At 43.7% G+C, this 24,431-nt stretch overlaps 1 protein-coding gene across 1 annotated transcript in view; it reads right to left on the bottom strand.

Moving 5' to 3' along the window:
• The window catches only part of cdh13 (cadherin 13, H-cadherin (heart)), a 286,701-nt gene that overhangs the window by 35,803 nt on the left and 226,467 nt on the right, over positions 1–24,431 (bottom strand). Inside the window, exons 10-11 of the mRNA XM_053427086.1 lie at positions 15,888–16,070; positions 15,209–15,462 (exon numbers count right to left, since the gene is read on the bottom strand). Of these exons, the coding sequence (XP_053283061.1) occupies positions 15,209–15,462; positions 15,888–16,070 (437 nt within the window). The remainder of the gene's footprint in view (positions 1–15,208; positions 15,463–15,887; positions 16,071–24,431) is intronic.

Here is a 24,431-nt window from a genome sequence, read left to right as displayed (position 1 = left end):
AGCCAGCCAGCGAGAGAGAGAGAGAGCACGCAAACACAATGACCACACATCACATCATTCAGCAGCCAAAACACACACTGTCCACTTTGAATACACACCAGCAGAAAGTGAGATAAACAACTCAATGAAAAAGGAAACTGTTGGGCTTTCACTGAGAACAGCGACATTGTCCAGAAGCAGGCTGTGATATTTGTTTTTCCATTGGACTGTAAATCTCCTCCAAGTGTGTGTGTGTGTGTGTGTACAGCAGAAGGGTGTGGTAGAAGGTTTGTCCTGTGACCACACAGGAATATGTGCTAATGGTCCTCATGATTAGCTTTTGCTGTTTCTGACAAGCATCTGTGTTGTTCTTTTGCGTGTCTTTGTGTGTTGTGCAGTCTTCTGTGTGTAACTTTGTATGTTAGTGTGCTGTTGTTTGTCATTGTGATGTAAATGTGCTGTCGCTGTCCTGGTCTGACCTGGATGACAGATGTTAATTAGTTTGTAGCGGCAATCTTTTACTGTGCATCAAAAGGTGACATTTGTGTTTGAACTGTACTTCGTACCTTTTAAATAAAATAAATAAACCTCCTCTCCAATAGAAGTTTGAATTATCAAGTCAAACTTGATCTGCTTGCAAAATCTACCCTGACGACTACAATATTTTAATTAAAAAAAAGTGCACGTATAGATTTTTTGACAAACCTTGACATGAGCAGAAAATCTGACACAACGTGACGCAAACACAAAAACCTGTCACGACGGCACACTACAACTTGAAAGAGACTTTTCACCAATAGACGCTGAGGAACGTAGATAATTAATTTTGACAGCCGAGTCTGAAGATCTTGTCGGAAAGAGCAACGCTTGGCTGTCGCTCTGGTGGATGCGTGGAGACACGTGAGCTCTTTTCTAACTCTGATCTGAGTCGTGTTCTTCTCTGTTCTCCGACGACTCAAAGAGCTTCGGGAGCAGGAGGGAGAAAGAAGGCTCGCCGCCCACTGGTAATCCAGTTCCATCAAGTGAAAAGTGTACACGGTGTGCGACTGTTCGTGTCGATAGCAGGTGTGGGCGGGACACACAGAACAGAGAAGACACAATTTGTGGTAAGAGCTAATTTAGCAGGAAGATGAAAGCTCAGAGGTGAGTGCCGTAAAGGAAACGCTCTTTGCATAAACGCCGACTATTGATCTCGCTTGTTCTCGCTTAAGTGAGACATTTGGTTGGCCCCTCTTCTAAGTGGCACTAATACAGTGCGTCTTCTCTGCAGCTTCGTCTTTTAAATATTCATAGGTTTGCATGAACAACACTACACACTGTTCCTGAAGGTGGATCTCTAATGGGTTTAAAAATGCACTTTGACTTGAGCAACGCACTCGTCCCATGCAGGACACTTCATTTTTCAGTCTTAACTGTTTTCTTAAACAACATTAACCGACTTATAGTTGTGATATTAAGTGTAATATCTAATGGATTAGAATAATACAGCAAATTATGAGCCAAACACAAATGGTGGATTCAAGCAAGTAATACTGAATCTTAAAGGAACCTGTCAGCAGCTGATGTTTTCCTTTAAAATGAAAGTTATATTTATTATATTAATCTTGTCTAACACGCAGAACCACATATAAAAGATACATCATGTGAATAATGATTTTCCAAACTCTGAAACCATTGCAACAGTGGAGTGTAATGTTGTCGTTATATTGCCAGCAGTTGGAGAGAGAGCACAGAAAACATTGGTCTCCTTCCCAGCAAGTGTGGGTTCTTTTTAAAAAATGGTGCAAACAAAGTGAATCAGAGTCTGATGGAGCCGGTGGTGATAAAACCTCGAAGGATTTCAGTCTTAAAAAAGAAACACGATCAAACAAACACAGAAAACTATCTGTGTGGCTTCAGTGGGAGACGAGAGGAGAACACGTGGATGTCACCTTTGACACATTGATGCTAGTAAAATATTTGGCATAGGGTATTAAGCTATGTTGGCTTTTACATTTACTTCAACAGTGAGTTCTTGTCTTGAAACCTTGAAGAATTCCCAGTGTTGTAGTAAACGTTCTGTAGCCAGTTGTGTTATATTGCTGGTGTCACTGGTTTTGAGAAAATAGGAAATTTTTGTGTTATGTCTTGCTGATGACTCTGGGCAGGTCATCAAAGTGGACACTCCTCATGTAATTACCCTCATGACCAGAAGGGGGAAAGGAAAAGTTTTGTACTGTCGTGTTTAACCAGACCTTAGGCAGGACGCACACGTTTGTGTTGCGTTAACAGTCCGTGATCAGTTTATTCCGATGTTTGGCGCGACCATCAAAACAACAATCATAACGTTTAATGCTAGCTATAAAAATCCAAAACCAGATAACAGAGTACAACAGATTCACCAGCTGCCTCTGCCTCCTCTGTGGTTTGATTGGCTCACACCTGCACTGTATTTGTTTGAACACGATTCGATTGGCTGGTGCCTCATCAGCAAAGCATCATCATCACATTCAAAGTGTGTGAGCAGTGTTTGGGTCGAAGCCTCAAAGAGACGAATTATCCCAGGAACCATTCATGAGTCACATGGGGAATCATGTCATTTAGATATGAGGACGTTCACTGAATTATAACAATTGGTGCCTCTTATCATATATGTGACGACGAGGGTAAAATAATAGATTTGAAAGTATTATTGATGTATATTAAACAGAGCGAATGAGAACAAAGTCAATGATTGTGGGTTTTTAATATAATCACATAGTTCCCGTAACCTCCGCGTTTGACTTTCAATTATTCTCCTTTTCTTCTATTCAAGTCGGAATTGCAGAGCGTCGGTCACACACACACACACACACACTCACACACACACACACCTGCGCTCACACACACACACACACCAATTGTTCACAGCTCCCCAGTCTAACATCCAGAGCTACAGATCACATTAGAGTCCAAATGAAACTCCCAAAGCAGACGGCGGATTCATCCATCTCCCCCCTTAAAGCTGAGCCTGTTCTCCCGCTAAGCCCGTGTGGGTTTCCAGGAGGGTGATAGATATTCATGCCCTCGCCTCCCACTTTTTTTTTTTGGACTGTGCACCATTAAGTTTCACAAAAACAGCCGTAACAATCCGGGACATCTGGTCAGGTCATGCATACACTGAGTTTAGGAGGTAAATTGGTTTGAGGAAGTGAGGCGGTGGCTCTCAACCCTCGGGGACTGGACCCCTCTCTCCACTGAGCTGTGAGATGAAGAGGGGTGGGGTGGGGTAGGAGGGAGTGGGTTGGGCGGGGGTTAAATATATAAAAACACATTGGTTTGTTTATATCAGTGGCCTGTTATGAAACGATTCATTCTGAAAATAAACTGTAGATACAGATGGAAGATTCTTCTCATTTTCCTCCAACTGTCCAGAAATGAAGCAATTGAAGCTGCACTGATACTGAAGCTTGACCTCAGCCGTCAATCGTGACTTTTCTCCCTTTTTATATAGTAATGAATGAGTTATTAGAACCAAACTTACTGGAACACACATTAGCCTGATATGACCTCATGATAGGGTGTAAAGGGATGATGTCCTAAACATTCAATGAACCCAGATACACTACTGACGATATGTCATGATATTTAGAGAAAGATAAACTAAAATCCTTCACTGGAAGAGTATAGAGCAATAAAGCAAATACAACTCTACAATCATATATATACACAGCAAGTATTGGAATGCACTTTTTTAAAACTTATATCTGTAAAGTCTCTAGCTTCTAGATATTTGCTGCTGGTTTGGAGCTTTAATCGACTTTCAAACACACATGGGCTCTTCTCCATCTTTTCTTATATTTTGTAATGATTACAAAATATTTGACCTATATTTAGACCCATCCGCTAACATGGAGGAGATGTGTTTAAGACCTATATTGGAGCCAATCACCAGGGGCCAACCAAGATGCTTTGAATAACTGGGGCTTAGTCATGTCGTCCCTGATTCTGAACCATTATTTAAAAAGATATAAAGCCCAACCTATTTTTTTCTACCATCATCCTCATTTTCACGGCCTGGAGGGAAACACAGATCTCATCTGTTTTTATTACTGTTTCAAAAGCATGTACAATCATTTTAAATTTGCTTTTGGGCTTACTTCAATAATCAAGTGAAACTGTGACAAAGCTCTTTCTCTGCAGCAGGAGTCACTTCATCTTCGAAGAGCTGGGACTCCTTCACAGCTACACGGTGCAGAGGAAGTGCAGGAGAGGCTGGACCACTCTTACCTGCATACGGCTGGTAAGGAGAATCCCCTGATGCATAATGAGCCACAGATCAGTGTCAAACAACACATGCACACCGTGTTGTTCTGGGGTGTTTCCATGGGGGGTTTACAGCTTAATGATTTGTTCTATCTGAGGTTTAAGAGCAGTATTAAAAAAACGGGTTGTTAAGTACGTGACTATAAAGAGACAGAGGAAGGTCGTGCACCTCTGCTGTGTTGGCTCACCTGATAAGCTGACCCTATGAAACTCCATTATAAACCTGAACTCAATTTATGCAACACTTACTTTACTGCAAACTCCCTCCTGCTCATACCTCCACCTTTACACTCACACACACACACACACACACACACACGTGCACCACCAGCACCACATCAGAGCTTAGAGCTGCTACTTCAAGTGTTTGCGTCCCCTGTTTCCCGTTTTTCTGCAGTGCAGTGCAACTTCGAACAAAGTGTGTAGAGGCCAATGACAGCATATTACAGGAAAACCTATTATACATCCCCCCCCCCCCCCCCCACCCCTTCTCTTTGCCCGGTTCCTCAGTGTTTCTCTCTTGTTCTCTCCGTCGCCGCTCTCTGCCGGCTGCTGCTTTATCTCTGCGTCTTTATCTCTCTCTCCATCGCTTTTCTTCCCTCTCTCGTGCCAGCGAGATCTCCCAGTGATTGGAATCTAACTTACTGAGAGAAAGGGGGACGGCACAGCGCCAATGCTAATAGTCTGCTTCTATCTGAGAGCAGCTGAGTGTGTGTGCGCGATAGATATGAGGACATCAATCACCGAGTGCTCAATAAAAGTACAGGGGCAGTAACAACTGTACACTTCATCCAAATTCACAAGCTAGCGAGGGAGGAGGAGGAGGGAGGGAGGGGAAAGGGAAGAGCAAGGAGAGAGAGAGATAAGGAAAGGGAGTGAGAATACAGATAAGAGGCTGATGCTTGACATTGAAATTGTGAATAAGTGTGTAATGAAAACAAATTCTCTCTCCTCTCCATCTCCATCCCCGTCTCATCCCGACTCTACCTCTTCTTCTGTCGGTGTCGTCTGAGGTTCCACTCGGATCCAGTTTAGTAAACCTGTGCACACACGCACAACCCTCAACCCGTACTGACCGTTGACCCACAATTATCTCTGAGTCCATTGTGGATGCAGCCCGACCCAGTTACCTGACCAGTGACCTGACCAGTGACCTGACCAGTGACCTGACCCGTGACCTGACCAGTGACTTGACATATCCTATATTGGCAAAGGGGCTCAGAGATCCTATAGGTTATGATAGAGGTCCTGCAATAAAATGTAAAAAAATTACCGGAAAACTTAGTAGTTTAAATTTCTTTGTAAACCGCCCACACTTCAGGATTGTTTGGTCATATAATCGGCACAGAGACCTCCAGTCGCGATCACACCTGTGGCTGTTGTAATCGGCAAATTGGGTCTAAAATCAGCCCAATTATCCTTCATTGTGCAGCAGCCTTTAACGGAATTCAGGTAAATGACAATCTGGTTACTGGCAATTGACATTCTGCACTTTTCTTTGCACTGGTCAGACGTTTCAAAAGATTTGCCACTGAGCTTATGCAAGTATAATGACCGACTTTCTTTTTAAAGCAGATCTATAAACCCCATACGGAGATGTGAGTGGTCAGATGATTAATGGTTATGAAAATAAATACATTTATGCCTTAAAAGATGGAAAATGTTACCACTTTTGAAAAACCTTTCTACTAAGACCTGCAGCTAATTCATCTTTTCTGAAAGTGACACATACTCAAAGTAACAAGTAGCCAACATGGCGGAAAGAATAGGAACCATTACTGCATTTAACTTTAAATACATGTCATTAAGTGTAAGTGTGGCATTTACTGTTATACAAGTCAGAGGTTATAAGCGCTCGCACGCAGTTTGATCTGTAAAGATATTCATAACCTTTTCATGATTTGTTCCCCCTTATCACAGTCAGACAGAGAGTGAGAAGGAAATAAATTTTCTTTTAAACCATTGAGCTTGAAAAGTAAGTAACCCCTGTGGTGTCGCTACAAAGGCCTCGGTCACAGCCTCTCTGGGCTGGATTTCAACTTGAGACCGAGCCGAGCCGCCCTCTTTTGGCCGACCGGCGCTCCGGGCCATGTGGACAAATTACCCACGTCACACCTGTTCATATTTCTGCTCTGTATCAGCACAGTGCAGCAGGTCTGTACCGGGGAAATAAATGTGACAGCGCTGAGAATAGGGGGAAAGCAAACCGTTGCACATGTCGCATCGATCACCTGTCACAGGGACTCAGTCAAAGTTTTGTCTTTCTGCTGTGGTGCCAGAAAAGTGTGTGAAGTGAGAGAGAAGGCCTGAACAAAGGGTATTTACGGTATTTTTTAATATCTAATCAGATTATATGACACAAAGTCAGGTGACAGGATTTGTTTTATTGTAAAAGCCCTTCACACTTTGACCCCTTCACTTCTTAAATAGGTGTTGAATTGCATCTTATAAAAACAAAAATAGCGAGTGGTGAATAGAGTGTTAGTGGCTTTGACTTGTGGCAGCTGCAGCAATTCACAGATATGTTTCCAATAACAGAATTCAAACACCATAACGCGAGGACAAGGAGCCCATAACCCTTTGATGTGGGTCGGGCCGAGGGACAGGACGTTTTTACAGGTGCAGGCAGGTCCGGACGGGACTTTGAGATAATTGGGGGTCCGGGGGTTTGACCCTTGAGAGAAACTGTATAAAGTGTTGAAATTAGGGAGAAAGGTTAAAACAAACAAACTGCAGGTGAGCTCTGGATGAGGCTCTCTCTGCCAACTCCACTACACAACTGCAGATGCTCCACTTAGAACAAGGAACGAGGACGGTGGAGCGAGCAGCTGAGAACATCGAGAGGCTTTCATTGTCTGTGTCTGGCTGCAACAGAGACGAGTACACAAAGACACTCAATGGACACACAACTGCACAGCTTTGTACTTTGTGTGTGCTCGTCGTGTCCTTCTCATTCAGTGTAACATCACTTTCCGTAAAATTAGTAAGCTTGAGTAACACAATGCAGAACAAGGGGGGTAGGGGGGGGTAGAGGTAAATATCAATTTAAGGAGCAAAAACAGCTCCTCTTTGCATCAGTTGAAAAGCACAGCCCTGTAATTAACGGGGGGAAGAAAAGCAATTTACTCCTGCTTCACATCCCTCTCTGCCTGTTCCTCTTGGCATCTTCGGAGATTGTTTTCATTGTTTCCTGGCACGCTGACTGTATGACTAACCCCACCCCCTTCTCTCTCTCTCTCTTTCTTTTTCCCACTCTCTCACTCGTCCTTCCTTCACCACGCAGTTGGCATGCCTTCACTCAGCTGAACAGAAAAATGAGAAACAAATCTAAACATCTGATTAGCCTGTAATCAGCGCCTTCACATCCCAGAGGAGGAGAGGAGGACGGAGGAGAGTGTGGAACTCAGCCGGTCTCCATCTCTGCACAGTGGCATTTCAATGGAAACCTGTGATACTGTAATTATTGGCACTCCGATGACCCCCCCCCCCCCCCCCCCCCCGCGGTTGGCCGGATATGCATTTTGAAATTCATTTTTTCCCGTTGCCTCTCTAATCTCAAAAGTCATCAGCTGGATTTGTCTCGATCACTCGGCACATTCTCAATTAATATGTGGTCCCCTCTCCATTTGTGTCACTGCGATCACAGTGGGCAGCTGTGGCTCAGGTGGTAGAGCGGGTTGTCCACCGATTGGTGTTTCAATCCCAGGCTCTTCCATTTCCTTTCTATATAAAATCAGACCAAACTGGAAAATGTAAGACTTTTTTTTTTAACTCTCAACCCATTGGACACACACGTCGTTAGACCTACTCTACCCCTGAAAAGCAGAGATGCAACTTTGGCATTTAAAAGTTTAAGTTATTGAGCCTTTCTGCTGGAGAATAGAGAGAGGAATTCAGATTCAGTGACATGGAGCAGTTTAACTCGGCCAAGGCCAAAGATAATAAAGAGAACCAACGAAAAAGAACTTGAGGAAGTGTTGAGGAGATTATTCTGACAAAGTCCTTTGTTGTGGAAAAAGTTTATCACAAGAATGAACTGGGCTCCGAACTCTTAAGTGGGGTTTGGTACATTATTTAAGACAGTTGCCTGTTTGAGCGTCCAGTGTTTCTTCTGCCTCCACACAGATTCTGTGAAGTTGTGCGATGACCCAGTTTCAGGTTGTGCGATCCCGTGTTCTTCGCAGGGTTAATCTTTAATGTGATGTGTTGAGAGGAAAGAGGAAGAAGGAGGATCAATCTATTTAGTTATGTTTTACTTCTATGTGAAAAAAAATCTGGCTAAACAACTGTGTGGGTGTGTGTGTGTGTATGTGTGTGTGTGTGTGTGTGTGTGTCCACTTTGAACTTTAGGCTAACTTCTGGGATTAGTGACTTCATTTATTGATTTACTTTCCCATTTCATCCCCGTCACCTTGTAGTCTGTGCACTTTGTAGTAACCTGTGTATTTATCTGGCCCGACACATTTCCAGCCAACCACATATTCATTAAAGTCAACCCACGAGTGTTATTACATTTTCTTGGGAGAGTCACATTACATCCTCCCCAGTCTCTCTCTCTTCCCTCTCTCTGTCTTCTTCTCTTCTAAGTCTTCTCATCCTTTGCAGACAGTGACAATGTCAGGCTGATCTGAGGGTCATCACTTTGGGTCTGACCTCCATCAGTTCGCCCTTTGTAGCATTCGACATGTCTCTCTCTCTCTATCTCCATCGCACTCTTGCAGTCTGTCTGTCCGATCGCTCTCTCTCTCTCTCTCTCTCTCTCTCTCTTCTTCCGCGTCTCTTCTGCTCCTCAAAGCTACCTGCCAGTTTTCACGCCTGACATTCCAGCTCCCCATCCCTCTTCCCTTTTAAGGCCCCGTCCCTTTTAACTTGAGTACGACCAGAGAGAGAGAGAGAGAGCAGACAGGTAGCCGCTGAATAATGGATGACCCAACGGTTAGAAATTCTCTCTATTTTTTCAAAAGCAAGAAGAAGAAAACAACTTAAATGCATTTTGGAGCAGATGGAGAAGTTTCAGTGGCGAGGCGCCCGAGCCCGGAGACCTGTGCTGTGTGACCACTTTCAGAGACAAGATGGAAATAAGTTCTATTTCAACCGATATCTCCATTTCTCCTACTTCCGATGAACTGGTGCTCAAAGGATTCTGTTTCATCTCCCTGCAGCTTCTCCACGTGGAGGGGAACCTCGTTTGTTTTCGACCTGTTGTCTGGTTTCACTGGACAAACACAGACAAATATTTACTCTGATCACTTGAAGGATAATAAAAAAATCGTCTAACCACTAACACGCCAGACAAGAAAACCAAAGAAAGAGAAGTGGTCGGTTTCAGCTCTGCAGAGAAACGACACCGCGCTGGGTTTCTTCACTTTCTGCTTCTACACTCTCCTTTTCCCATCGAGCATCAATTAACTGAGTGTAAATAGTTGTTCGACAAACTGATGAGAGTCCTGTAGCTGCCTGGGAAAAGAAAAAGACCTAATTAAATTAGCCAAACCTTCTTAATGACACTTCAAATGATTTGCTTCCCCTCTTCACAGCCAACTGGACTGGCACCGGAGCTGGGCGAGGAGTCGAGCTTAAAATGGGATTTGTAGAATATTAGAGCAAACTTTTCTAACTTTCATCCAAAAATAATTTCAGGGTACAGATCTACCCTGAAGTGCAACACTTCCCCCTCTGTATGGAGTGCCCACGCAGTTAGCAGCACACTTCTCTATTCAGGGGGTTTTACCAGAGATTATCTTTTTGGCGAGAACAAACCCAATTGGCTGTTTCCCGTCCACGACCGTCCACGCCATCGCCGCCTGTCTGTCTGCTTCCTCCCTCAGCAACAAAAACCAGTCCGCTCATCTTAAGCCCTGAACCAGCGAGGAGGGCTATAGGAGAAACATGAGTCAAATCCCCCTGGAGCCTGATAGTTTGCCCTAAATCCTGAAGAGGATTAAAATGACTCAGATTTGCTGTAATTATGTAACTTGTCTGTTTACGAGGAGAAGGAACAGGAAGAGGTGACTGTCCGGGGTCACTGTGAGGCCAAGAGCTGCCAATAGTGACGAGTGAGAGAGAGACATACTGGAAAAATTGTCTTTTTTTTATTTTGTATTATTCTTTTCTCTACTGAGCTAAATAAAGCAAATTGAAAAACATAATTCCTCTTCTCTCTGGACACTGTGGAATCGATGCTATTCAACATTCAAAGAATAAACTTCTATTAATAGTCTCTTCCTGTGGTTTCGTGTGAGCCAAACATTCTCTTTCATCCTGAGGGTTTAAATCGGGATTTAAAAAACGTCTCCTCTCCTTCTCCTAACATCCTGGTATAAAATAAAGAAGTGAAGAGAACATCAATGGCTGTGGGAGCGTTTGAGGCTCATCAGAGTCCGGAGCGACTTCAAAGCTCCGACTCATGACGAGGTCAGAGTGTAACAGATCCCATTTATTTATTTGTGGAAATGTTTTTTGCAAGCTCGCAGGCAAATAACCTGTTTCTCTGCATCATTGAGGGAGAAGAATGATTGGTAAAGGAAAGCTGTCTAATAACGTGGATAATGAGACAGCCCTGACTAACCCTGCGTGGTTCTGCTTGGCTGTGGGCTCCAATCCAGGCTAATGAGAAGCCTGCTCCGTTTTTAAAGCACGCATCCAACTTCAAATAGAATCAATTAGTGGCGTAATGTGAGTGATTAGACGTCTAATTAACATTTCCATTAATGTTCGTGGCGGTGGCCAGTTGTCTCAGGGCTTGATCTTAATTCTGTCACCCTGTGTAAAACACGTATGAAGACTGCAACTGCAGGGATTAATATGGTGAAATCTTTTGGGCAAAGTTTCATACTAACTACTCCTACACTGCTTTCTCCCTTGTGCCATCCCAGGCCCGCTTCTATAGAGCAGTGGTTTCAAATCAGGGGGTCAGGACTCCTGGGAGGGGGGGGGAGGGACACAGAAAGAAGGTCGCGAGATGAGTTCCATGATGTTCTGGGTAAATTTCAAAATAAACCCGTGCACAGGAAACACTGCAGCACCCGTGTTGAAGCTAATTTATTTTGACTTGCTCAAATAAATATCCTGTGGAATGGATAATGGGGGCTGCAAGTCTTTGGCGGGAGTATTTTGGGTGTTTGACTCCTCTACAAGTCCTCAGCTGAAGGTCACCTGACCTCTGATGTTATGGCCACATGCAGCTCCTAATAGGCCACTTGCCGTTCAGTTGAAAAGGGACTCCGGAATATTCTCAGATTGTCAAAGAGTTTGTTCTCTGCATTGGAGCCATTGATCTGCTGTCATGATGCTGACTTTTAGAAGGCAGACATTTAAATGTCACAGCAGGAGAAGGTGTGAAAAATGTTTTTAATTAACAACGGCTGAAATCCATTTAGCTGCTTAGGTTTCAGGGTCAGATGAAAAGATGTCAGTTAAGCATCGTCTCTTACACGGAAGCGAGAGGAGCTCCAATTAGTTAAATTAGTGGAAACACCAGGAGGAGAGTGACCCGGAGACGTGAAGGACTTTTAAAGCAGCAGGTTTCATACAGTGTTTCCACACTGGAAAAAGGCGACATGATAAAGCATGCTCCAGGAAGCTGGCGTGCACAGTAAAACTTATTTTTCTCTTCCACTGCAATGCACAGGGGAAATGATGGAGCGGCTCACTGCTGGAAAAACATTAAAACTGCTGGTGGATGGTGGTGGGAGCTTTGTGACTCAGCCCTTAAAAAAAGGCTGGAAATATGCCTCTGGAATCTCAGGAAAAACATTAGTTATAGTCTATAAAACTATAAAACAGTAAAGCATGTTGATTTGTGTGCAGCACCTGCAAAAACTACAATAACTGAACTGTATGCATAGTGTCCATTTATTGTAATATGGAATTGTAATGCAGCAAGTGTCTCTGAGTGTGTGAGCTCCGCTGGGGACCAGGGAGCCTCGGTTTTCCTCCGGAGTAGAAGATGAAGTGCCTCCTGTAATCGGGCACTGGCTAAAATGCCACCTGCAATGATGAATTTCAGTTTGAGAGCCGCGTGGCAAAAGATTTCAATTCCCCACCGGAATTTTAATCCTGTCTGAGTGGGGCCCGGAGTCTGAGGTGCAGTAGAGCTGCCGTCCAGAAATGTCACACATGGCAGATTCGCACAGGTTTAAAAAAGACGAGGATGATCGCTGCCATTGTTCCAATTCACAGGAGGAGCGCAGGTAACAATAGGCCCGGTGAAACTGGGGCTCAGCTGCCCATTGTGAAGCAAATGGTCCATAATGGAGTTACTCCAACAAATTCAGCAGGCGGCTACTTCACATCCTCGTGTTTCCTCACCTGTCGTGTATTCACAATAAGCTTATTTACCAATGTTAACTACCTGGTCCATAGATTAATGATGAAATCTCATATTTACACACCTAGAGTCGTGCATGTGTGTGGGGGGGGGGCTGGGCACTGGATGCATCTGGCTCCGACCAGCAAGTCAGAGCTATTGTGTTTCATTTGACCTGCGCATCCCATGGGCTAGACACACAAACACAAACACACACACACAGACACACACAGACAAACACTGTTGTGCCGAGACAGGCAGCAGAAGAGACAGGAAGGTAAACACCTCTCTTCCTTTTGCTTATTTAACTCTGTGCACAACAAAACTCTCTTCTTCCAACTCTTCAACTCTCTCGTCTATTCTCTTTGTCCTCAATCTGTCTGCAGGTCACATTTATGACACATCAAAGCCACTGTAACTGACAAAGTGTCACAGGGTGAAACTCTAATAAATGCAGATGCTGTAATAAACACGGAGCTGGATGCTGAGGATGGGAGCAGGAAGGAAGACGACAGACTCCTCTGTGGCTCTTTGGATTCAATATCACCTAAATCTTCACAGAATCCTTTTAAGGGATCAATATAGCTTAAAAAAAATGACCTGAGTGAGTCATGATGAAAATCATACCGAAGTTTCAATGACAACATAACATTGAAAGTTGAGTCTTGCATCAGGAGGAAGTTTTTCGGTTTGGAGTGCCGTTCGTAGAAAGTGGATACTGAGAATAGGTCATTGAAGGACAAAGTCTTAGAGAATGAAGCCATAGAATTTAGAAGTGTTTTCTATCTCTCACCAGGTTTAGTGAAAACCACTCCGGCTTAAAACCCTCTGGCTCCTGTCTCCACTTATAATCAGTGTTTACATAAAACCAGGCAGGTTGTGTTTAACTGAATGTTTCTATTGTACTTGACTATTTAACTGGGATCAATTTGGATTCAGGCTAACACACAGTATCCGCTGCTATTGGACGGACTGTGGATTTGGGTCCAGACCACAGACCTGTGTGTTGAGATGGACAACGTGTCTCCACTTCCTCCCACGATCCAGAAATGAGGCCAAAATATCCTGAACACACACACTGCCATGTTTCCAGCAGGAGTCTGTGCAGGAGCAACCCGAGGACAGAGCCTTGGTTGCAAGGTCGGGTTCGTCAAGGTCGCTATCAGCTGTCAATCATGACATCAACAAACTAATCTAAACCAAACTAAAACGAACTCAAAACCATCTTTGAGATCTTTTTTCTTAATGTGTAATTTGTTTGGTCCATGTCCCATCTGCTCACATGGTGGAGTCAGGATAGATTTGACCTCTAATGCAGCAAACCATCAGGTGGCAATCAAGAAACTTCATATTCAAGGAGCTGATATGTGGTTCATCTTCAAATGCTTCAAAACAGACGAACCTGAACTTCGGTGCATCCTTGACTTCCAGTTGACATCTGTGCTTTTAAGAGGAATGATTACACAACAGTTGGATGGAGCACCGCTGCAATTTGTTCCTCAGATAATTTTTTACCTCGGGATGAAATGTAATAACACTGTCGATGACTTAGCTTCTGGTCGGGAGCCATTATCATGTCAAGATCTTAATTTGTCTTTCTCACAAAAAAGCCTCAGAGCAAAACAAAAAAAATTGCTTATGACTCCAGTTTGGTGCTCGGAGACTTTTCACTTGTATGTGTGACCTGACTCATTATCTGAGGACGCTGCTTATCAGAGCTTTACGGCCACAGGTCGTGACTCCTCCCCCGACGTCCAGTGGAACAGCTCCGTGTTGTGTAGCGTGTGACAGTGACTCACTATTACAGGAGATAAAGCAGCATCAATAATTTGAGCAGTAAAGTCACGATCCGGTGGGTTTTATTCCCCTCGTTATTTGTGTTTACTGGGTTGTGTTTTTTTACATTATAAGCAAATTGAGTATAAATTAGGCCTGAAAGCCAATGACTACTTTTCCATCTTGTAAAAGGAAGTGTGGTGCTCGCTCTTCGGCTTTTCCCCGGCAGCAGGAGGAATAATAAATAATAATAACCTCCCAGTTATGATGATGGTCGTGTTAGAGAGGGGGCTCTTCTCTGCAACACTCAAAGTTAATGATGTGCCCCGCTCTCAGCTGACTGGGGTGGATGCTATGACCTCAGTCTGTTTACCCAACACGGACACACGGAGCAGCCTCACAGGCGACAGGAACATCGGAGGGGAGTAATGTAGGAACAGAATCTGGATGAGAGGAACTCGATGGGGTGATGAGGGGCTCAGAAACTCACAAGAGGTGAGAGCCGACAGTTTGAGACGTGGAGGCAACATCTAAAAAAAAAAACCACATCCTCTGACACGTCGCTTCACGCCAACTCGGTTTGCTGTCATCATCCGACAGCGGGAATAATACAAACGTCAACCCGCACAACAAAAGTGAAAACGATAACGCCGCTCAACTGAACAGAGCGACGCTGAATGAAAATCAGAAAGCTCATTACTGACGATGCTGAGCCGCCGGCTACAGCCGAAGACGTTCAATCACAAAAACACAAACAAGCCCTCTCTCTCTCTCTCTCTCTCCCCCCTGCGTTCCCTCGTCTCACTCTCTCTCACGGTTTTTCCACGGCTCGATTTCAATTAGTCCCACTCGGTCTCTTACCTGACGCTCTGCATCTGCAATATGTCTGGATCTGTGGCGTTGAGCGCGGCCACGAAGCTGCCCACAGGGACGTTCTCCATCCTGGTGACCACCAGGGGGTCGGGGAAGAACACGGGGCCCTCGTTGACGTCCAGCACGGTGACGTGGACGGTGGCCGTGGAGCTGGGGCCGTAGCCCACGTCGGGGACCAGGGGCTCCTCGTTCTCCACTTTGATGAGTAGCGTGTGGAACGCCGTGGCCTCGTAGTCCAGGCGCTGAGCGGGGGAAATAAGATAAGATGCATTTATTCGTCCCAAACACATGCACAGTCATGCAAAGGCACACTCATGCAGGTAGGGAAATTTAATCTCTGCTTTTGACCCATCTGGTGCAGTACACACAGAGCAGTGAGCGACCATGTACGGCGCTCGGGGAGCAGATGTTGGGGGAGTAAGGTGCCTTGCTCAGGGGCACTAGACAGGGTAGGGAGACTCTTGGATTTTTGGACAGATCAATCCAGGTTCGCCTTTTGTTGTCTCTCCGTGGAGTCGAACAAGAGACGAACCAGAGACCTTCTCTGCCCATAGTCCAAGTTTCTGCCACTAGACCACCGCCTCTCTATGATAGAGGAGGTAACAGAGGTGTGATTACATTGTTGAGTGTGATTTATAAAAACATGTGAAGGTCTCCTGCCCTGTACCTTGACGACAGACAGCATGCCCTCGTTGTTGTCTGGATTGGTGTGGATCTCGAAGCTCTGCGTGGGATCTCCGTTGATTATAGAGTAGATGGATCTCCACGCCTCGGTGGCGGGATCGTCCCTGTCGTCCACCGTGAGGTTGACCACCACGCCCGTCGAACCCTCGTACACAGACGCCTCAAACTGTTACAGGAGAGAGATAGAGACACCGTCAGTGAGAGAGAAGAACCTGAATCTGCAGAGTGAAACTGAACAAATCAGAACTCAGACTGAGACGACCACGCACATGAAGACTTTCTATTAGGAGCTGATTTGTAAATCTGAGGATGTGCTCAGGTTGAACATGGAGGGAATTCCACAGACATTAAGATTTACATGGTTGGTCAATAGGAAGATGTGAAGCTGAACAGGAGCACATTCGATTTAAGGTGGTGAGAATTAAGGCAACAGTGCCCGTCGGAGAAGTTTCCATCTGAATCCACATATCTCACCAAGTCCACCTCATGAATAGAAAAGCAGATCATCAAGAAAGTTCAACCAGAAGTTTTTTCTCCACTACGATGCAGAGATGTTCTTCATCAAACTTCTTCACCGGACCTCAAGGATGCTCACATTTCTAAATCTCTAAAATATTAATGATAGATAGACCTTCAGAAGTACAGTGATATTCACCATCTCGTTCTATGTTCTTAAAACAGAAGCTATGGATTCTATTCGGTAAGTTTGATTTGATGGAACCAACCTTTAAAACTACTTTCAAATCTAATAACAAGTTTAATTTTGACCAGAACTCGGTTGCAGCTGCTCATCAATCATCGGCTCTGTGAACCATGACCGGGCTCTTCCAACAGCCGTTCCAGTTAAAGTGTCAGATCCCCGTTTTCTTTATATTTGAAATTCATCACAATGCAAATGTGGCCGTGTCACATTTTTAAGACACAACATGATATCACGACATAGGAAATTATGTCACGAGATTGATGCGGATATAAAAAATGATTTTGATCTACACATTTTACATTTTTGTTTTATATCCATCATCATTGCACGAGTTAAATAAAACCCACACCATCTGCCCGCGGCTGCAGATTGATGGTTCTGTGACTGTGACTTCCTGAAGAGGACACCTTTCACTTGCTGAGCTGTTGAGTCATGCATCTTTAGTGGTGATCTGATTGGCTGATGATTTATTAATCACCAGCCCCCTCTGATGCATATTCAAACTATACGTGAACCAATGGTAGCTTGTGCACCTGGAGTCGAACCCACCCATGTGCTCAGGAGTCATCACCACTTTGCGTTTGCTGTTGTGTTTGCGTGAAAAATAAGGGCCCTGAAATATTGTTTATGGCATTTTAGTTTTTAAATGTCATATGGAAACAAGCTTCCCATGCAAATAAGAGCCTCCGCTGTCACGGAACCAGTTATAGAGTATAAATAAAGGTTGACTGAATGAATAATTACTCTGAAAACAAAACAAATGGTTGGTAGTCTGCAGTATCAGATGCTCTGCAGTGAAATCCAAGAGAAAACACATGAATCCACGGGACTATAAACACTTGAACGCACTGACAAACAGCACATGTAACAAAATAAACACCAATCATGTTGCCTCGCAGTGCATCTCATTTCTTCTTTCCTGTGTCACTCACTTCCCATCTGCCTGCTCATTGTTGTCAGCAGACTTCAATCAAACTGGTATCGATGCCTTCTGCCGGCACGGCTCCCAATAAAGACTTCAATGTGAATCGAGGGGGGGGGGGGGGGGGGTACAGGAGCTACAGCGAGGGCCCCGATGCAATTTTGCAAACGCGTGTGCAGAGCGTGTGTTTGTGTCGGGGCCATTACGGTGTCAGAGCTTACGGTGTAATCTTGCAGGCACAGAACACTCTGTTTAAGGACGGTGCCGGTCCAGCCTAGATTACTGCATCTCCTGTCAGCCCACGCTATTGTTGTTTCACAGATTACCCTCTCACCGCCTCACACCGCCGGGCTCCGTGCATTTATCTGACGGGAGACAAACATTGATTTCTTCTCTTCCCTTTCTTTGCCCCTGTTTTTTTTAATCATCCAAAGCGTGTTTACAAAAAAAACCAAAAAAAACAACACACACTCACTGAGCCATTTGCAGTCATTTAGGGCACGGAGGATGGAAACACAGTGTTCCCTCGACTCTGTGTTTGCACCTACACACGTGTTTTTGGCTCTTTTTGCCCTGCAGCAGTCTGGTGTAAAGCATGGGGGTGGGGAATTAGGAGGCTGATGGAAACAAGTGGGATGCACCTGAATTTATATTTGATAGCCGTTGTTTTGCGGTGAAGAACCTTGAAGCTACGGAAAACTGTTTCATAAATACTACCGACATTTTTTCCCACCGCATCTTAAAAGAGACGAGCAAACTGTGATGAGAAACAAATGCAGGTCAATGGCGTTCCCACACTCATCAGCCTGCAGAGGAAACTGCTGATAAGACAGTCAAAGACATACTCTCTCCACCAATCACACACACACACACACAGACACACACACACACACACACACTCGAATACAGTACAGTCGCACAGACAACAGCCGGGCAGATTGGGTTTAATCATGTGGGGCAGTCATGCGGTCGGAGGAAATGCTGTATTCTGTGTGATGTGGCCGCTGGGCCCCTGCCCCGCCGCTGATAAGGCCTCAATTCCACCTGGAGCACAAAGCGACCAGTCACCTGAAAGACTGGAGGGAAATGACTAAGTGCTGAGCTCCTGGCCCGAAATGACTCGGACACATAAAGAGAGACGCAGAGGCGAGATGGCCAAAGAGGGGGACAAAGGGGTCGGCCTTCAACTCTGCTTTTTGTCCATGTGTGTGTGTGTGTGTGTGTGTGTGTGTGTGTGTGTCTCAGAATAAAATGACCGCATTGGCCAGAGCAGAGCAGACTGAGCGCCAAATAAAGGCACCCAGATATTCTACCAGTTTAAATAATGGTTCATGCACATGGATGGATGGATGGATGGAGTTGGATGAGCTGCGATGGCCACAGATCAAATTACATCACAATCCAGACATGTTAACGTTCTAAGCACTAAAACACAAAACCCCACAGTGAGTCATTGATTTTCTGTTTCCCGGCTCCTCCTGTGCCTCCGACTTTTCCAGCAATCTGTCGCATGAATCTTCGAGGTAATGTCACGCTGTCAAAAGATAATTGGGCGATCGTCGTTCGAGGCAAAACAACTTCGGACCAAAAAGAGAAATAAATGGATGATGTGAAAAAGTTTCAGGCGGACGCCTCCGTCGCTGTAAGTTTTCAGTTGTGTTATCTCACCCCGATGATTGCGATGCTGCTAAATGTTTTGTTATGACAGTGTGTCACGTGACGTCTCTTTACTTTTCATGTGAACAAGTGCAATTTTGTTTTTTCCTGGGTTAAAAAATCCAAACCTGTACATCAGGGGTGTATTTACTTTATATTCTAATAAATCCAATGTAAACATTCACTTGTCTAATCCAGTCTGCATTGATTTATGTAGTAACATTATTGTTTCTGTTCATTTTATCCCAATCAAGTACAGTACTAGTACATTAGTTATTAAAAATGCAACATTCCCAGAAGATAAATGCTGACTAGACGATCAATGTTAGACAAATCAATATTTTGCAGATTGGAAATGGATTAAATAATATGTAAATGATGTGTCCTGTAATTAAAAAAAGCTTAACGCTTGAAATCACATATAAATTGACTTATAAAGTATCATGCCTTGTGATATATTATAACTGTATCATCTATCAAACCTCATCAATAAAACATCTTATTTAACCATGATCTCCTGGATTAAACTATATCAGATTCATATTCAGTGGAACAATAGTTGAGGTAGTTTACGACTTGGCCGATGTCAGAGTTCTCCCACTGAGGTCTCATTTAGAAGTAGCACCTCCTGGAGCCTGGACACTCACAGTGGGAGCAGATCCTAATGAGGGCAGCGAGTTTCAACGGCTTCAAGAGAAGTTTTAATGAGACAGAAACGAACAAACTCATAAAAAGCTCTCTGGTCTCTGTCGGACTTTGTTGAACAGAACAGTAATTATTCTTTTACAAAGGCTTTTAGCTGTTTTTTTACATTAAAAATGGTCCCATGGAATAATAGGTGCATTAGTTTAATTAGCTGCAGTTAGTGTCACCACATGTTAAACTACATTTCCCTATTGCCAGATAAGTGGCGGTGGCTGTAGTTTAAGCAGCTATTGGGTCTGAGATGGTAAAAACGTTTTTTGGTTCTGTTTCTGACACGTAAACCGAGGGACAGCAGTTCTAGTTCATCGTTAGCTTGGTCTAGTTCAGTCACTTTGGTCCAGACTGAATTAAGCTGACCAGGAAGTCACACCTTCATGGTCCCCAGAGGATGAACCCTAGAGGAACTTCAGTATCCCCCCACCCCTTGACTTGTAGATTTGAAATGTAAATAAAGTAAATTACAGAAATGAAGAGGAAACGATTGTTGCTTTAGAAATCAAGTAGGAAGTTAAAGCACAAAAAAACAAAAAGGCCAATTGAATTATAATTACCCTGAGGAAATAAACAGTAAGAACACAACCTGCCATCATGGACGCACATTTTCAAAAGGCGGTCACAGATTCTCCTGTTCACTCACTGCAGGATTCTTAATGAACGTGATGTGAAAACGCTCCACGCAGAAGTGGTTTCTCAATTTTTTGCTTCTCATTTTTTTTTCACAGAACTGTATTTAGTAAACATCTGCAGGGTTAAGCAACAACAGCTGTTTTCGTGTTCTGAAAACACAACGTTCAGCCGCACGTCTCCGCAGACAGATGACGGAGCGGTGAAAAGCCGGAGCATCCTGGCAAAGAGCCCGAGAAAGAGTTGTGAAGCTTTGGAAGAATATACACATCTGTCAGCTTTACCGAGTGACACTAAATGTGCCCTGGCTCATTGACATCACTGTGGAAATTGCCTCTCATTTCTTATACAGGCTTTTAATTTGTCTCTCATTGCCAGCTGGCTTTGTTTGCCGGATACGAACCAGCATTCAAGACTCTTCTTCGTCTGTTGTGTGCACAGCGACGGCTTTAATGTACAGAGATGGAGACTTTCTGGGGGAAATGATAATTCCAGTGTTTGTGCACCAGGGCACCGTCTCACATCTTTGTGGGTCTAAATGATTAATGGGACAAACATGTTTTGGAATGTGTCCAGAATTGAGCAAGAACGCTAAAACCAGCAGCCGTGAAATAGTTGGATGTTCTCCAACCGGGTCGATCTGTGCCAAAGTGCTGGTGTCTGCCATGAACCGGCTCGGATTGTTATTTAAGTGTCTGACAACTTCTTGGATAGTTTTCTGAATTTTGTAAAAGAAGAGGATTGATTTCATGAAATCAAAAACACTATAGTTGTCGAGTTTAGTGTGGGTTTTCTTCTATTTGACTTCTAGTTGTCATACTGGTTAAATTGGTTTTATCTTTGTTAATGGAGGCTGGTGGTTTTCAAAAGTGATATCAGAGCTATTTCTAGTTGAATAATTTGTTCATGATGCAGACAAACACCCACTTGACTTACACATCAGCTGTTTGCTTTTGCAGATTTAATACAGATTTCTGCAGAAAAAAGGAAATGTCAAAAGCTAGATTTATTGTACTCACTCTGAATTTGATGCTTACAATGGAGTGTTTCCTACATTACTGGATTTGTGCTTTTGATCAAGTACCTGAATGCTTCTTCCACAAATGAAAAGACACAAAATAAAATAGAGAAACTAACATATCCAGGCAGATTCAGGTAGATCAGCATCTTCCATGTCCTGTGAGGTAAAGTATTTTTGTCAATGGAGTCCGCTGGCTTTGAAAAGCTCTTTCTGGTTGAACAGAATTAATCCGACTGTTTCAAAGTTGATGCAAACAAATATCCAACTGTATAACACAGCAACGGTTTGCTGGTGGCTGGTTATATTGTTCTTGCTAAAATAATATATATGTTTTGTGTCCTATTAATCACTTAAACGCAAAAATGTGGGAAAATATGGACCAGGTTTAGTATAAGAATAAGTAATGCGTGTATTACTGGCTACATACACACACACAAACACACACACACACACACACACACACACACAAGCAAACAAACAGAGACAAATGGAGATCAACTTGTGTTATTCCTGGGTGTCCATCATAATGTGTAATGAATGCAGATGGCAGCTGGGGGACACACTGACAGGCAGCCAGACAGACAGCGGAGCAGCTGTTCATTTGTCCTAATAGAAAGTACTTTGTCACACGTCCCCGCTGCCCCAAAGACTTTCCCTGACAGGGAATACACAGACCCGCAGCCCGTCCACATTAAACCTCCCAAGACGGAACCATTTCGCCTCTGAGTGGGGTCTGGTAGCGCATCGCAGTGGGATGGGGGGGGGGGGGGGGGGGGGGGGGCGTTTGAAGTTTGTCGTCTGCCCTGTTGGCTGCTCTCTCACTCTTACTCCCTTAGTTGTTTAGTTTAGCCACTTAAGATGATATATGTTTAAAATGAACTCCTAATAACATCTGTGGTATAGGCTGTATATAAAGATTGACAAAGCATCTCCATTTTCTCAAAGTGTAAACAAATGAAGCCAGAATATCTGGGATACCTCCATCTTGCACTTGTATGTGTGTCCTCAAGGGATCATGGAGCAGAGCCTCGGTATTGAGTTTTTACTGTCCCACAAACCACTGTTGGGTCTGTGTCCCATCTGCTAACATGGAGCAGGTAGGTACATGGAGATGATTTAGCTTCACTTTTCCAGTGGTGGCCCGTGTGCAAGGTGGAACCAGCCTGGCAGGACAGATGCCAAAGCTGTTGTGTTACACGTCATGCCTCTAATTCCGGAACGCTGGCATGTTTTCTAAAAACCACAGTCGGGGGCGGCATGACGCCGGCTCTGTTTGGTTCTGTGAAGACGAGCAAGGGCAGGATAAGTAGAGTGATCCATGTGTAAAGGAGCATCTGTCTCCTGGTCATTTCGGATCCTGCAAAGATGGTTCTTAGAAAGCAAAAAGTGGTTAAATGTAAAGTTGCACTTCATAAATTGTCTCTACAGCTAAAGGATGGATACATGCCCTAATTCCGTATATTTCCAGACCCCCTTTGTAATAAAAGCTTGTGGTAAATGTCCCAGATGTAAAAAGTCACATTTCAGAAAGAAATCCCCCAGAGTTGAACATGAATCTTGTTCAGTTTCAGAGCAGACACTTGTCGTTTCTTCATCTCTGTTTCAAAAAGCAGCTTAATTCTCAGCAGAACGAGGAGTCGAGTGACGGGAGGATCTGCAGAACGCCACCGGTTCCATTGTAGCAGCACGGAGCTGAAATGAAGCCCGGTGCACACGATCACTCATCTTCCCACACAATCCTATACAGTGTCTGTGTATATAGGATTGGCAACTCACTGCTTCCGACCCCCCCCCCCCCCCAGCTTCTCTCCCTTCCCCCTGGCTTTAATCCTGCATACAGTAAGTGTGCCTGGAGAGTTAATGAGCTTACCTGTGTCTCTTTATTGAATTTGAACAGCTTCTGCTCAGGCGGTTTCCTGAAATAGAGTTTTGATGAATCTGACATTCGGTAAAAAGCCGCTTTTCTACCTTTGTGGAACATGGCAGCTCCTCGTGTTTGTCAATGCAGCAGAGTTATGAAAAAAAAAAATCTTCAAGGGATACAGGCACAGTGTGTTAAATAATCACTGGCTTCAGAGGCACCCTGACTCATGCAGGTGTTACAGGAGATGGATTACACTGGTTGTCATTGGATGTTTTCTCTCCACTGGTCAGACTGGAGGCAGCTGCTTCCTACAGGAGTTTTGTGACCGTCTTTGTGCCACAGTTAGGGGTTAGGAGTTATAACTTTTCAACTATTACAATCAAAACTTTATCTAACGTTATCAAATGTGCACTGAACCACTCCAATGTTTCATTTTGACTGTATTCGTGAAAATGTCCTCCACAGGAAACTTCATATATTTCAACTACATCAAATCAAGAAGAGTAATGTAACCAAAAGAGGAAATATATAATATATAACAAGAAAGAATCTCATTTATCATTATATCATATCGTGTTTGATGTGCTTATTTATGATTATTTAGATTTATTCCAAGTCAATATATGAATCAAAAGCAATGCACATAAGGTTCATGAGAACTGAATAGATGAAATATGTGATATCAACTTATGATATGGAACTTTCATATGAGTTTGCACCTCCAAAATGAATGGAAAAATAAACTATGAAAATACACTTCACCAAAAATGTTAAGTTGACCCCTTTCTGTTATATATACTCTTTCCTTCTGGTGGAACAGTAAAGTTTTGTTCTTTTTATTGTTACTTTATTTCTGTCCTGGACTGAACAAATCAGATATTGTTAAAAAAGGCCAAATCTATGTGTGTAAATCATTTTAAGAACACACAGTTGAATTGCTGATCCAACAGCCTTCTAAAACAGGCTCTGGTTATTCAAAATAAAACGTACATTTCCACCATGTTGGTATCTGTAATAATATTTTAGTATCTC

The sequence above is a fragment of the Pleuronectes platessa genome, chromosome 7 (assembly GCF_947347685.1).
Source record: "Pleuronectes platessa chromosome 7, fPlePla1.1, whole genome shotgun sequence".
Taxonomy (NCBI): Eukaryota; Metazoa; Chordata; class Actinopteri; order Pleuronectiformes; family Pleuronectidae; genus Pleuronectes; species Pleuronectes platessa.
This window is presented reverse-complemented; position numbering and strand designations above follow the sequence as displayed.